General features: G+C 39.3%; 1 protein-coding gene across 1 annotated transcript; it reads right to left on the bottom strand.

Moving 5' to 3' along the window:
• Nucleotides 1–772: 772 nt before the first annotated feature.
• Nucleotides 773–16,718, bottom strand: cops7a (COP9 constitutive photomorphogenic homolog subunit 7A). The gene is made up of 8 exons (XM_042489410.2): nucleotides 15,434–16,718; nucleotides 9,883–10,005; nucleotides 7,123–7,198; nucleotides 6,293–6,381; nucleotides 3,948–4,150; nucleotides 3,739–3,844; nucleotides 2,770–2,939; nucleotides 773–1,321 (listed from the first exon to the last, which is right to left on the bottom strand). The coding sequence occupies exons 2-8, from the start codon at nucleotides 10,003–10,005 to the stop codon at nucleotides 1,282–1,284; spliced, it is 807 nt and encodes a 268-aa protein (XP_042345344.1). The 5' UTR covers nucleotides 15,434–16,718; the 3' UTR covers nucleotides 773–1,281.
• Between the last annotated feature and the right edge of the window lies 1 nt (nucleotide 16,719).

Genomic DNA, 16,719 nt, shown 5'->3' on the forward strand with positions numbered 1-16,719 from the left:
AACAACAAACGCACAAGTTAGGCGTAAACTCACATATGCAGTCATCGTTGCCACCTTGAACACACACAAATCAACTGCCACTTTCTCTCCACATTACACGTGTGCCAGCTCACCCGCTTTGACTAGCAAACACTTTGAGAGGTGAACAGCTGTTAGAAATCACAGCTCGGATCTGGTAAAAACTGTGAACCAATGAAGCTCAATCACACTGACTGAAATTAACACCACTATTTATAGAGGTGGGAGGGATGTTGGCGAGGGGGAGAAATATGTGGGATTAAATCAAACAGGATCATAATTTCCCTCTCTGTTCTCCTCTCACTGTTGCTGCTGGTCAGATAATTGCCACCATTAATGTCATGCAGGATGAGGAGAATTTAGGGAAAACAGAATCAAAAGAGTGAGAGACGGACATGGCCGGCATGATGAAGGCAATCTTGACTGTGTGATGGAGGTACAAGGGAGGGTGGCAGGCAATTTCAACAGGCAATTTTGACATTGAAATAGAAGCTCTGGGCAAAACATACGCATATGAAATATGAATGCACTTGGTGTGTGTGTGGATGTGTGTGTAGCCATGCTGGTTGCGCACAGGGGAAGCCTCAGCTCTATAATACATTAGTCTCTTTAGGGACATGCCCTAATTAATGGCTTGACCTCCTAACGGGTAGCCCCCTTCTGCGAGTTAACATTTAGTTGTGCACCCTCCAGAGATGCACTTTGAAGTGCATTTAATAAAAGAAGTGACAGTGACATTAATGAGGCAGTCAGGGTAAGTACAGGGCTTCGTTTTATTTCCTGACAATTTATATTCTGATTTTATACATGTCTCAACTCAGCAGAGAGAAAAAAACAACAACAAAGCAACATTAATTGAAACTAAAAGAACATTTTTAAACCAACAGAGATGCACACGTACGCTTCAAATACACTGATCCTGTGTCTGGTCAAAGGCAACTGACTCCTGCTGCAACCTGTTCTGTCTTCATGTGTTATGGGTGACTTGTGTGTGTGTATGTCTGTGCACGGAAAGTCTGCCAGTTAGGCTATTAACAACTGCAAGAGTGGATGTCACACCTGTCATTTTCCATCAGCCAGTGCTTGTTTCCGAATCCGTCAAGGTGAGATCTGGTGGCAAGAAAAGTTCCAGTGAAGTTTCCTGGTTTTACTGTGACGAGTGTGTGTGTGACAAGGGTGTCCGTGAACATCCGTTTGTCCGTCAACATGTCCGTGTGTCCGTAAATCAGTGAGAGTGTCCATCAGTGCCTCAGTCTCTTGTCTTTAGTTGGATTTGGACCAGATCTTCCCACTGCCACGCAGCCTGAGCGAAAAACATAGCGGTAAGAAAGACAGCGTCGTTTTTTTGTAAGGATTTATCAAAATACTGTAATGAAATGTTTACTTTCCACTTGCACAACTAAACAAGCATATTACTGATGCAACCCTGGTGCAACAGTATCTTTGTGTTTAAATATCTGATGTCAGTATTTAGCATTTTTTAATTCAAACTGATCTCAGTGGATTTCCTATTTCTGCAAATTAAAAAGAATTTTTTGCAAAGAACCTTTTTCTAATAATAACCGCTGCACTATCAGTCCAACCCTTTAAATAGCCTTATAAAGAAATGGTGTCAAATCTCATTTTTAATTCGAGGATTGAGGTTAAGCTATCATTAATTTGGATTTCCAAACATTAAGTGGATCTTCATTTGAATGAAGTGCAGTGCTGAGTGATGAAAATTATATGGCTCTATGCTTCATCAAAACATGACAGGCAGCCAGAAAATAATCACTGCTTTCTGTTCGCCGGCAACAAACATAAACACCAGACGAGCAAAACATCTCGTCTGATCACTGGAGGGGGGAATGGTTCTTTTGGAAGGAGAGCACGTGGGGCATTTGTGTATCCAGTGACATTTTACAATCCAGGACAGATGTGAAATTAGCCAACGGTAATTGGGCCGGATGGAGGCAGAACAGGAAGAGCGTCGCTGATAGCAGGGTTAGAACACTGCTGCAAAACACTGATGTGCATGTGATAATAAAGCTACTTCATGCAGACACACGTGCTCACACACACACACACACACACACACACACACACACACACACACACACACACACACACACACACACACACACACACACACACACACACACACACACACACACACACACCAGCAGCTGGCTTTTTAATGTTTATTGAAAAAATAGAAACATAGCGTTTCTGTGTTGAATTAGCTTTGCTCTCAACAAGAACATTGGACTAATGGCTTTCATTTCGTATTTGAAGTAGTCTTTATAGTACTCCGTATATAACTAGGTAAATTCGTATTTATAAAGCATTTTTCAAAAAGCACCGTAACAAAGTGTTTTACAGAACAAAAGGAGAAGCTGCAATAAAAGAATCTTAATGGAAAAAACCTCCACACACAGCTGTTTTTGTTCCAATTTTGTGACTTGCAGGAATAAATAGCATTTCTTGCTTGAAAAAGCCTCAGCTTGATTTACCAGCGCAACAGCAATTCTGAATAAAACATTTCAGCAGATTATTCTACATGGCCAAACATATTTTATGTGTTCAATTTCTGAAATGTTTGGCCATGCTTTATGAATGCAATTTCTATGCAAACTCTTTGTGGTTCCCTTTGTTTAAAAACATGCAGAGAACTTTATTCATGCGGACGATATTTGGCTGCCTCCCTCTGTGCACCTGCATACCTCCATCTATACAGTCAACACAAGAAAAAGGTGATGTCAGAGTACTCACCCTTTCACTTTTGAGCTTTTTTTGCCTGGTTGTCGTGGTTCCTGAGAGGAGGCGGGGTCTCGTGGCTCTGCTGGCTGGTCTGCGTCCTGATTGGAGGCAGCACCTGCTGGGGCGGGGCCTGATGACGGAGAGGCAGCGCTGGCCTTTAACGTTTTCTGTAGGTTTGACACCTGAGGTGAAAGTAAAGGTGAATTAAAAATTAAAAATTTAAGAGGAGGGTTGAGTTAAAGGACAAGTTCAAATTTTTCCAAGCGATGGAAGACAATAATCACGTTTGAGGGTAAACTCACACAGCAGCATGTTAATACTTGAGATGCATCGGTTGAGCCCAACCCCTGGGTGGCCCTATAATGCAAATAACACCCCAGCACTGACTCTTAATAGTCTGCACTCAATTTGATGGGTATTTTAGCCGGTGGGTACTCTGGATCCGCTGCTAAATTTGCGTGGCGAAACTGGTGTATACGTCACCAGACAACATGTCCAATACAAACACAAACATGTCAAGAGAGACTGATAAAACAGTGAACTGTTGAATGTTGTTCTGGCTTAAATAAGATCATACTATGAACATTATTGTCCAAGCAGGCGGTTGTTTGTTAATTAGGAAAGCTACCATGGCTTTTGTCCTGTCAGCCCACATTGTTGTTTGTTTTGTCAGCTGACAGTTGCATTGTTGCTGCTGCTGGCTGACAGATTTCACTCCATCTAAACAGCTTTCCCAGGCCTCGCTGTTATGTGTTTAGCGGTGCACCGGCACACTAAACAACCCAGTATCACTGTGCTGCTGTTTCAGTTTTACCCTCAAACAAGAGGCAAAAAATATAATATGCAGTCAGGAGGAAACTAAAATACCACAAGCAGCTAGAAGCATAACAACAGAGATGCTGAAGAGTGAAGAGTTACATTTACTGGATTTTCTGGGGGGAAGAGTGAGACAGCTGTAGGCTGATTAGATGAGGGACTAACCTCTGTTTCCACTTGGACTTTAACTTTTAGTTGGCTCTCTCTGTATTGGTTTGCCCTCGAGACCTGCTCCTCAATACCGCACAACACTGCCTCACACCCTGTGCACCTGAGAGAGAGAGAAGAAAGGTGTGAAGGGAGGTTGAAAGTCAAATGCAATTTGAAAAAAAAAAAATAACTGATGTGCACTGACACGCAGAGCTGATACTGACCACTCTTGCAGCGTGTTGACTATGTTTGGAAGCTCGTTGGGGCCGAGGTCACGACCCACGCTGCAGTCTACCTCCACCTGCTGGTTCCTCTGGTCCAGTTTACCCTGGATGATGTCGCAGTAAACTGCGTCGATCAGCAGGTCCTCCAGCTCCCGCACATTCTTCAGCTCAAGCTGCTGCAGGAGCAGTGAGTACGGCAGGCACTGAGGGGAAAAAGACACGAAGAGACTTCACTTATCTTCCCTTTTTTTGACCAAGGTATACAGGCAGATAATTTGATTCCACTTAAATGGTTTGATGGAAAATGACAATAAAATGTTACAGTGAAATTGCCTATTTGTCTAAATGTCACTGCCAGAGGAAGATGAAAGGGGTGTTTTGAATTTAACAATCCTCCACTGGGCAATTAGAGAGTTCAAGCCTCCATGCGGGGAAAGCATGTGACATATTAAAGGAGAAAAACAAGGGCAGAAGTGAAAGGAGCAGTGTTAGTAGAAAGTGAGATTAAGTTAAAAAAAAAAAAGGGACAGAGCTGGTGAGAATAATGAATCAATTATTTATCAGGAGCAGAGAAAGAAAAGGGCACAGAAAAATGTGCAGCATGGTTGGAAGCTGCAAATGAGAGATGCCTTAATAAAGGAACATTTAATACTTTATTATGCACATGGAGGGAGGGGTAATAAGTCTAATGACATGAGCCGAAGTGGCTGTGCTGGTAACTCTGTCTTTGGAAACTTGAGACTGAAAGGCTCATCTGTTTCTGTAATTTGGATGACATAAAAACACCTACATACTTAAAGGTCCACTGCGCTGGATTTAGTGGCATCTAGTGGTGAGGACGCAGAGCTGAAACTTCTGCCATATGCCATGCATGTGTTTGATTTGTCCCCTCTGGGCTACTGTGGAAACAACATGGCAGACTCCGAAGGAGAGGACCAACTCCATATGTAGATCAGGATTACTAAAGCTCGGTGCCAACCGAACTGCTGCGCCTGGCAAGCTTGTGGTGTTCACACTGACAGTGTTGTTACTGCCACACTGCTGCAGAGCTGCCTGCTGCTGTGACTACTGTATTTCTACAATTTAAAGCCGATACTCCACTCATTTATGAAGCCCTGCAAGCTACTGTATTGTAAAAAACAGGGTCCTACAAATATATCGAAATAAAAAGCCTTGTGTCAACAATTGATGGGATTCTGTAAATAGTAACATTGTCAGAGGGCTTTTATTTTGAAACTGAGACAGAAAAGATTGAGTAAAACAGGTGTATATGTGTATCCATGACATTTATGGGCTGCTCATGCATTTAGTGTGTTCTGGATATGAGGCAAGTTCGATTTAATACTTCTTAAGGCTACTTGGAATGAATTTTAAGACCAATAATCAATTAAAGGAAAATAAACAAAACATGAACCAACATTAATTACGCATTAACATTAATTAGGTTAGTTTAATTTTGGGACAGTTTTGCCAAATTTTTTTATTGTAACAGAAAACATGACTTTTTAGGGAAAATATCTGGAATTTGTTGGCAAGTTTTCTTGGCAATTCTGTGTTTTTCAAACTGTGTGTGGGATCCTTCTGATTCCCATTGTGCTGAGTTTGGAAAGTTTTTGCATATAATTCACAGAGATTTGTATGCATTGCCTTGTAATGGTTTCGGCCATGCAGTGAAACCTTTTTAAATGGCCACTTTTTTAGAATTTGCACTTCCCCATGATGTCCAGGGTACAGTGAGGGTGCAGGGAGTGGATCGTCTGCTCTAAGTATACTGGCAAAACAAACAAAATATGAGTGTTGTTGGTTCCACTACTCTCATCTGTGTAAAGTTAAACACGAGAGGTATTCTAGAAATTATTTGTGAACAATCATCAGAAAAAAAAACCCAAGTTATCCAACCTCCCATGTCTTAGTATATTTGAAAGACTAATTTAGGATATTTTAGTCCAATTAAAGGCCTTATTTTTTTATATGACTGCTTTTTAAGACTTTTTAAGGATCCCTAGATTTAAACACCTTATTCTAAGGTACCAAAAACAAAACAATTCTTATTTTCAGGTGATAAAATCTCATGAAAACATAAATACGTACATTATACATTATTTCTGCCAATAGATGCCCCTAAATCCTACACACTGGACCTTTAAAATCACAGCCAACCTCACATAAATATTTTGAAAATGAGTTGTTGACACATCATTAATAGGCTTTACTTTATGAAGCTTGCAGTAACACGGTGGCTGCATTAAATGACATTTATTTTTACTTTTAAGACAAATACAACATTACACAGTTAAGCTGCACTTTTCATTGAAAACTGCAAAAAGAAAAGAATAAGCCAGTACCTTGAGGTTGGATGCCAGGCTGATGATTGACAGGTGGCGGAGTTTATTTCTTTGTGCTGGGGTCAACTCTGGAAGAGAGGCTGCTCTCTCTACAGCAGCAGACGAGAACATGAAATAAAAAAGAGACACAATGTGGAAAATAAACCAGAACAGTGTGTAAGTGTCACATTGCTGTGGGTCAAACAGCCACATAATCGAGGCCTTACTTATTACTTTTGAAGTGTAATGTTACACAGGGACATGCAGGTGAGTGTGGAGCCCTTTAAGCAGCCGGAGAACAGAAACGGGAGGAAGTGGGTCTCCAGCGACTGTCTCCTGCTGCCATGCTCCCCTGGTGACAGGACTCACACCCGCCGAGACAGCAGCTCTGACAGCTCCTCTACGGGCTCCACTACACAGCTCTATGAAAGTAAATGTGCTCCCTGTCGGCGTGACTCGAAAGGGAACGGAACAATAAAGTAGGCTACATTCTTTTTCCAGGCTATTGGTTGATGTTCGGCATAAAATTAGACATAATTAACATTCCACTTCTTGTTGAAGCTTCCCGATGCATTACACAGACGGCAAATTAAGTCACAAAAGATTCGTTTATTGTCCATTTGTGCCGGCAACGCTGCAACACACACAATCATCAGCCAATCAAAATGCCTAATAAAAAGTTGCCCAAACAGATAAGAGCATTACAGTAAGTTTGTCTCTGAATAACCTGCCTTCAGTGTCTCAGGTGAGGATGTTAAGGTGCCTGCCCTGCAGCGAAGAAATACAGCTCATAATAAAAGAGTTGCAGGGACGCCCTATTACTTATTTACACTGTGCTGCCACTGCAATACCTTTGTAGTCGCAGTAGGTTCCATAGGCAAAGAGGTTGAGGAGCTGGTACATCGGTGCATGAGGGCCATTCTCCAGCTGTGGTGCAGAGGGGAGATGAGGGGAAGGAAGAAAATGTGACAGAACACAGAAGTAATGAGACTCTCTACATAAAAACCGTGCAACTGCATTTTATCTTTGCACATCTCTGAGGAGAGGTCTTGCTGAGACTCAGTGAGAGTGGGAGTAAGAGAGAGAGAGAGAGACAGAGAAGACCACATGAAGACCTGGCTAATTAAATTTAGACATACTTGGATTAATGTGAGAAGGGTTACGTTCACACCTGGCATCAAAATCCGACCCGTGTTTCTTTCTGATCAGACTTCAGATTCCTACTCAACATCCAAACAGAGAAATAACTTCCATGATTTTTCCTTATGGCTGACTCAAATGTCTGTCGTGTCTGACTTTCATCTGTGTTTTGATCTCATGTATGAATATGTATTCTCCTTCAAACTGCCTCACTTATTACAGTAAACACCGGGGTTTCAACTAAGTTTAGCAAAAATTACCACCGTGGCGTAAAATTTTTAGTCAACGCAATTTTCCATTTAGATGTGAATGATCCACAGTTTATCTGACGTCTTGGACACGACAATGAAATCTGATGCGAAAGCAGTGACGAGCAAAAGAAAATGTTCTCTGCTGCTGAGCCACAAATACTGTTTGAAAAGAAGACACTTTTGGAAATGCAAGTGTTTATTCATCCCCCAAGAGGAGGACTGTATGAGAGGAAATATTATAAATAGCCAATGTTATCAGCTCAACTAAAGATCAGTAATAGAATGAGTTGTGAAAATTAATGTGGGGGATTTTTAACTTTAAAATCCACTGACAATATTGCAGTAAAAAAACATAACTGAGTAGACCTGCTATGAGCCATTAAAGGTCACAAAAAAAAAATACTGAAGCAGAAAACCAGTGAAGGAAAGTGAGCAAAAGTCTTTTTTTACATGGCCTGTTCAAAAGTGGGAATTTCGTGCTGTTACTCCGCCTCGCTATTCTGTATGAAAGGTATGACTGCAGAATGGGAGGACAGAGTCATCTCGCCCTTATGCTGGCAACAGAGGTAGTAACAGCACTGAATTGATGTCTGTGTAAAGGGACAGCCGGCAGGATGGGAGCATAGATGGATGTGATGTTTTCACGACGTGTTATGTGTGTGACCGAACGTCAGGAGATTTAAAAAGCAGCTAGTAGCAGTTAACAGCTAACTCAGGCATGTTCAAAATCCAACTTGGGGGTCAATCGTAGCCTGAGGACCAACTTTAAATGGCCTACTGCTTGTCTTTCAAAACATACTACATGTAGCCTGCCACACAACATTGATTAATCAAGCAAGTTCACTTTACATTTTTCCCGTTCACTTCACAAAAGCAGCACTATCCAAGTTAATGCACCAAGTGGAAACAAGGTGGTGACGGTAAACAAGCAAACAAACTGTTACCTAACAATAGACATTTCTTGCTAGGTAGCAGACATGGCCACAGCAAAGAAGTGCAGTCGACAGCGAGGGCCCTTGCTTTTAGGATCAGTGGAAAGTTGAATACTTTTTCACTGCGTTCTTTTCATTTGTATGTTGTTTTTTCTTTAAATAAGCCATATGATGCAAGAAGCAGCGAGCCCCCGGGTTTTTTACTTCATCTAATCTGGTCCTCATTCAAAATTTGGACACCCCTGAGCTAACTCAAAGAAGAACAGCAGATGAAAACATCTGCAAATTGGGGAGACAATGAAGTCTGGGAGATGCTCACCCTCCACATAACTAGGGTGGTAAATGATTGTTATTGCCATATTATGGTGTAGTTATTGTTAAAAAAGTGCTGCAGACACATATGTTATATGTCACAACAGAGGCAGACACTGTGCTTTACACATCGTGCCTCTTTTGCTTCTTGAACATGCTGTCGAAAATCACACATTGGATGCGGGATGATGCAAAATGTTGCCTGGTTCTGTGTGAAAAAGAAAAGGTGGCGTAAAGTAGGGACGTCATAGCAGCCCTATAACGTGATATCTGTGTAAAAATGGCTAATGTTGTCTGTACACATTCTTTAGCAGTGCTGCTTTGTCTCCTATTTTACCTGCACAAAACCTTGGTGTGGTCCTTAAGTAAAATAAAAACAAATGCAGTTTGACTGTTCAGTGCATAAAAGAAACATAAATGTCTCCCCCTGGTCTGACTTTTTCTCCATTCTTTCCAGGGCTTTCCTTAAAGAATGAAGCAATGGTGTAACACAATCCTACTCTACTCTAACAGCAGCATTTCACTTCCAAAATAGGGTGTTAACTACGTTATCTCATGCAAGTTTAACGGACAACATGCGCAATATGCTGTTGATGTACTTTTTGAAACTGAAAGCAGCGTCACACACAGGAACTCTTTATATAGATGTGTTGATTGGGAGCTGAGTCGTGACTTTGATTACGTCATTGATGCCCAAATGTATAGGCTACACATTTCAACAGTCATATATGATAAATGTGGTTCAATGTGGTAAGGATATACACTTTGTGTTGATGCTGCACTAACAATGTAGTCACATGTGTGACTGACCCCTCTAAATGTGGCATATCAGCCTCTCCACGTGTCTTGGATACATTAACACCTGTGAGATTAACTGTCTAGCTGTGATTAAGATGGATTTTTTTCATGCCAGGTCTGAAAAGGTCCCAAAAGACACAAAGGGTGAGGAAGATGGATTGTGGGAGAGTGCGTTTACCTCTCTGACATTAGGCAGCTCCAGGATGTCAGAAAAGACGTAGAGGCCTGGGGTCTCCAGCAGAGAGCTGACAGCCTGGGCCAGTGCTGAGCCTGACAGAGACAGGAGCTGCTCCACCTCCATCTGACACCAGGGGACACAGGAGACAAAGAGGTTAGCAGGTTAGACAAAAGTACTACAGAGAGACACGTAAGAGCACCAGAGTTCTGTAGAAAGTAGAAAATAAGGGAAATAACATCTTTGTTGCTGCCTTGACTCTGCCATCTGAAGAATAGCATCCAGGGACACCATGCCACAAACTTCCATAAATACTAAACAATAAAAAAAAAAGATCAATAAAAACTAGGACTCCACAGGATCTAGGTGTCTTTGCCATACCCCTCGAAATAATAGTCCAGCCACTTGTGGCCTGTTCAAAGGACATAGAATTGAACGAACAATACTCCCTTTTCATTTAACGTCTAACAGCCAAGTGCTCTTGACCGAAGCCCTTAACCCTCAAATTATCTGGAGAGCTACTCAGAAGGTAAAAGAGTAGCTGCACTAGGTAGCACCAATGTGGGCAACAAATGTAATGAATGCGAAGCAGGGCATGTATATTCATCAAAACCCATTTCCTGCATGGAGACATGATGCAAATGCACTTTGGGCTGAGGGCAAAACCAGAATAATTACTTAAGTAGTAACAGGAATCTGCCTGTGTCTCCGGGAGATATTTTGTCTCCAGACAGTGAATCCCGAAAACAACAACAACAAGAACAACAACAACAAAACAGGACCAATGACTTATCTGTACTGTGGCCTGACTCTGGCTTTGTAATCTACAAGCTTTACAGAAAAAAATACCCAAAAATTAAAATAAATAAATAGCAATGCAGTGGCCGTTTCAACATATCAAAGCTCCTAGGCCACTTTGTCTGCAAGGTGTCTCAGTTTTGACTCGTATTCCAGTCCCTTCACATAAGGCATGGGAAAAACTTGAAAGAGGTTTATTTTAAAATACAAAAAAATAAAATAAAAAATATAGCAGGCAATGTCTTTCCAAAATCACATCTCGTCTGATCCACTACTGACTTGAAGTCCTATTCCTAATCTTGCATATCACCCCTTATCATACTCTGTAACAAGGCATTACACAATCAAAAACTTATGACAATCCACACCTACGCAGACTTCTTGTTGTCCGCAAGCACGTCATACAGCACCATACCTATCGCTATTAACCTTTACCTGTATTCTCACAAAAATAATATAATAAATAATGCACATAGTGCATAGTCTTCCGCTATACACTATTCAAAATATACAGAAACTGTTAAGTCATATACCAAGACAAACATTTTTACCAAGTCTGCGTGATCAAGTGGCTCTTACAAGCACGGACAGGATGTCAGACTGACTCTCCTTGTATGTTCTTTTCAATTCAAAAGCCTTAACTGACAAATATCCCAACGTGAGAAGCTGTCCTGTTGACTTTGATGGGATATTTTAAGAAATTTTAATCCCAGCAGACAAAACTTGGGACACAAAGGAAGCTCAGACTTACAGATACATTATAAAATTATTGCGGTTGCATCAGACTGGTTTTATTACCTAAGGCCATTCCCTAAAATGAAAGCAATGGAGAATGTGGATACCAACTGCTGAGCTAAGACTAGTCTGACTGGTTTCTTATTCATTACCATCAGAGCTGAGGGACCTGATATAAATTGCATCATCCTAAATCTGACAAATTTACATGCACACATGCACATGTTCCATATGTTGTCCCACTGCACCACCATCAAAAAGGCATAAAGAGCACATTCTCAAGCAAGCAGAACAGATGAGCAGGCATGTGTTGCAGCCAAACACATTATTAACCTACACCATTTCAGACACAGTACCTCCTTTAATTTGGGGAGTTTTAAAAAGTCAAATCAAGCTGGATTGGATGCATCTGTGTATTTATATTGAATTTAAAAGGAGGACAGAACTGGCTGCATATTAGTGAGAGCTGGCTGGAGGAATATGTGGACCTGCTCAATATGCAAGATGCAGCTGCTCAGATACCCTCGGTGACCACTGAGATTTGATAATTAAAAAGAAAATAAAAAGAAAAAACAAACATTACTAGAAAATTACTAACAATAATTCTAAGGATTCCCAAGTGCAAAGGGACACGTAGTCGTACTCTTTGTGAAAAACTGTTTTGTCATGCAGTAATGACCTTATTTAATTACTTAATTGTTGTTGCTCAAAATGCTTCTTAATTCATTTAGCCTGTTATTGCCATCAATGTTTAATTATGGATCATGCCAACATAATGTCAACAAAAATAATTCTCCCAAAAAACGCTTCTCTTGTACCTTCTGTTCTCTTTTGTACAGAACAACAGGCACCACACACCCCATTCAAAACATTTAGCATTTGTTAATGTTTTGTCATTATTATTGCTTCATTGTTATTTGTACTTTTACAATGAGATTTTGATTCAAAATAGTGTTGGGAAATCAAACTGAATAAAACATTTCATAAAATAATAAAAAGGTACAACTAGAGGGGAAAACAATTTAAAAATGAATTCAGTAGCTGTAAGTTTCCACTGTTGTAAAGTACATCATACTCCAAACTGAGAAAAACAGCACTCACTTCAGCAGACTCTCATGTCTAATAAAAACGTGGCTCATCTATCTTTCCCATAATCCTCTTCAACCGAAATGGACCTTAAATGGCCCTCAAGATCCCTGCAAACCTCTTGTAAGACTTAAGATTTTAATGGAATGAAGTGCAATGTGTTGAATTATTTTAATGATCAATTCAGACGTGTCTCAACAGATATGTGGGTGGATATGTCTTGTTTTGCTGATGAGCATGTCAACAAGATGATGAGATGCTAAAGAGAATTTTAACGTATATTCTCTCTGGATACAAGCGAGAGGGAAAACCCTGATCAACCAGCAGTCTGCAGTGGATCACTCATTACAAACTCATGCTGTACAGCCAAACATTGTTTATGCCCACAAAACATTATTAAAATTCTAGTGAGGATATCAGACTTTTAAAAAAATACCAAATATGTCACACTGGACTTTGGGGAAAAAGATGCACAACACATCTAGAATATTTCTAGTGGATGGTAGGATGTAGACAAAAAAATGAAGTCTTGAGTTTGAGTATTTCACTCAGTGTAAACACCATAAGGCTTCAATAAAGAGTTGAAACAAGCTGATACAGAATATACAGTACATAATACTGTGGAATTATCTGAGATACAATGACTTTCATGACCTCTTAACTACTTAAGGAAAACCAAAATGGTAAAACTGTATGTTAAGGATTTAACTGTGTGTGGGCAGTGGTGATAACTTATTGCAATGTCCCAGCCAAGTAAAAGCAATGTTACATTAAAAACAGAGAAGCCAAAAATGTGTGGGAGCAGGAGAAAGGTCAAAGCTCCTGGAAAATGTTCTCAGGGTGTAAGCATTGTTACTACTGTATTTCTTAACATATGTTTTTTAGAAAGGAGATCATGGCTGTATATGCAGAATGTGTTTGTTATGACAAAAAAATAATGTGAGTTCAAAATTATTATTGTGTAACACAAGTGTTAGGAAGGGTCAAACATTAGCACTAAAAACTAACAATGATATTCCTTATTGAACCATCTTCCAATTGCCTTTTTCTAATATTTGTTTGAATGCATACATTTCTCGGACATCAGTGTGTTCCCTTCAAATTGCTTGTTTAGTACAATCAGCAGTCTAGAACCAAATGAAATTCATCTCATAAACGAGTAAAACTATTGATCAACAAAACTGTTGTTGTTTAACTTCTTTTGATCAACTGTTCAAATAACACACCAACCATTCAGCAGTAACTTAATGGATATTACGCAATGAGATACACAAGGTAAAATACTCTCTTCAGGCCTGACTGAAAGTTTGTTAGTCAAGGGCTCTGATTTTGTCAGATTTCTGTTGCTTACAATAGGTAATAAACATCATTTCTACCTTCTAAAGTGTGTCACTACAAATGTGGTGAAGTCAACCTGCTGAAAGTTAAAACTTCTGCAAAGTGGCTAGGTTTCTTTAAAAAACATGGGAACAAGGCAATGAGCAACAGAAGAATAAATGACCCAAAAATCAGTAAGAAGTTCGTAAAAAGTACAAGAAAATACCTGAAAATGATTCAAATCAAAACACAAAACAAAACAAACAAAAAATGATAAAAGAACAAGACTTGAAGGGTGTTTGAAAACTTATAATAGTTCTGTAAAATAATTTTAAATATATAATTATGATAATAACAATAATAATAATGATAACTTTTTTTTTAGATAGCACCTTTAAAAACTGAATTCACAAAGTGCTTTGACAAACAAAGCAAAACAGAAATGGGAAACATAGACAGTGATACAACAACAGAAAGCCAAACGGTAGTACTGAACACAAGTGAGAGGACACTTGGGTAGAGTAGGATAAAATTAAAAGCAGAGGACAAGTAATGCTAGATGCAGAATGAAGATGAGGATAATGTAGATATAAAATAATAAAAGAAATAGATCAAAAAAGACAACAGACACAATAAAAGTAATAAACCCACAAGTTAACGTGATTAAAAGTGACAAACATAAATTAAGTAGGTAGAATATATAAAAAAATGTATTAACAGTAAAATAAAAGGATTATAATTAAAACTATATTTTTCAAGGCATTTTCCTTAACTTAAAGGAATCTACATCTTCTTGTTTTCCTGCAATTTTAGGTATGTCTTGTCAAGGTGTTCATATACTTTTTTTTTTAACCCATGTTTTTGAAAGAAATCAAACCCCAGGGCACAAGGTGAAAATACTTGTAAAAGTCGTCTGAAAGCAGCACAAAAAAAGTAATGTTGCTTCAAGTTTCAGAGGGTAAAAAACACACAGAAACGCAGAGATATACACATAAACAGACACTTTCAGTAACATAAATTATCACGTGTTTATACATACTGCACAACCACCCTTTGCAACGACTGTGATGCTACATTGCAGACTTGTTAATCATGTTGACACAAGCTGACTTTACTTTTCAGCGTTTCAGGAGCTCACCCACATATTAAAATGATCCAAACCTAAAGGATAACAGTGACCTAAAAATTAAAATTCAAGCTATCTAAGCCAAACTCCCTCCCCCTATTATAACGCTGACATTAGCAGCACAGCTAACGTTAAGCCAGCCGGCTAAAACATGAGAGCTACATATCTTATTTAATAACAGACATTGGTGCAAATGATAGAAACGGGTTTAACGTACCAACACATACCGTTTAAGGCTGTTTTAGGCACAGAGTTCCCTTAAAAACAAGTGTTAGCTATTATTTGAACTCAATGTGTCATGCTAGCTCGGTTGCTAACGGCTAACCAACCGTCAGGCTTCACTTATCCGTTGACGTTAGGCCTCACTTCATTTTAAGCCCTTCTGGGGATTCAAATCACGACCCTACACTGCGCAAATGACCAACAAATAAAAACGGCAGGTAAATGTTTCCGCAAAACTGTTAAAATAGAGATGTATGTGTTGAAATTCACCTTGTTGTGTTGGTTTGTAGCAGATAGCCTCCCTCTCGATTGTTCAGTTCCGCTGTCAGCACACGCACAACAACAAAGCAACGTAAGCGCTGATTGGACGGTAGAGGGGAGTGGGCGGGATAAAAGCAGCTGTCGATCAACAGCTATTTCCGTGGATCAGAGGAGACAGCGTCACCCAGCGGGGATCCGATTTAAACCACCTGCAACAGTCCAGATCAATACAGGGTCACAAACACGAGGTCAGAGATCCCAAAATCAATTTTATGGGGGTCACCGAGGCGAGAAAGGGAGAACATTCGTCCTCTGCTTTGTCACCAGTTTTTTATTATTTTTTCTTCTGGTGAAATGCCTTTCAATCCATTACATTAAAACAATCAAAAAGTGAGTTGGCAGCGTAACCGTTTAAAATCTGAGCATATTGCTTTTTTAAAAAACTTAATTTAACTTAAATTTCTTTATATTTTTTGGGCCACGACTTTTTAAGTTGTTTTACCCTCTCCCTATGTTTATGAAAGAAATCAAACCAATTAGATCAGGTTTCAAAGGGTTAAATGGCATCTTTATAGCCAAAAATACTTCATATAAAACAAATAAAAAACAAAAAATGATGGGAATGATGCTTAACCACAGTCACATATTCTAACACAACAGTAAAAGTAGCAAAATATTGGAAAATCAAAGACAAAGTTTTTTCTTTTTCTTTCTTTTTTTTTTTTTTTAAAAAAAAGGTAACAAAAAAGGAGAATCAATTAGGTTAATAATCAAGGAGCACAAAAGAGCAAGGTCAGAGACATTCAAAAAATGTAGTACCTATTAATGTATACATTTTTTGGATTCAATATAGAGTTTTTCCATACACCTTTAGGACTTTAAGTAGTGGCAAAGTTATTTTCTAAATGTAGTGAAAGGGGAATTACATCCTTTTCATTTACATGAACAAATGTGATATTTATCCAAAATACTCACAAGATTAACAGTATCCGAAAAATGTGTCTCCGGGTTTTCATAAAATAACTTAAATCTAAGTAACTAAATGATGGTAAATAATCAATTTTTAATGATCAGACCTTTGAATATCCTTTGTTCCCACATGGATAAACCAGTGTGTTTTGACTTCAGACAGTCTTCATCTTCATACCACATCAGGGTATTCATACCCTAAAGGAGACTGTCTGAAGTCAAAAACATGTTGCTTTATTCATGTGAGACTAAAGGATTTTTTAACTATAATCAGAGCGCCCTGAATGCCATAGCATGGACTTCTATACTGAGTGAGCTGGGAAAGT

Source organism: Plectropomus leopardus, chromosome 11 (assembly GCF_026936395.1).
Source record: "Plectropomus leopardus strain MGB_pleo_1.0 chromosome 11, ASM2693639v1, whole genome shotgun sequence".
NCBI classification, from domain to species: domain Eukaryota; kingdom Metazoa; phylum Chordata; class Actinopteri; order Perciformes; family Serranidae; genus Plectropomus; species Plectropomus leopardus.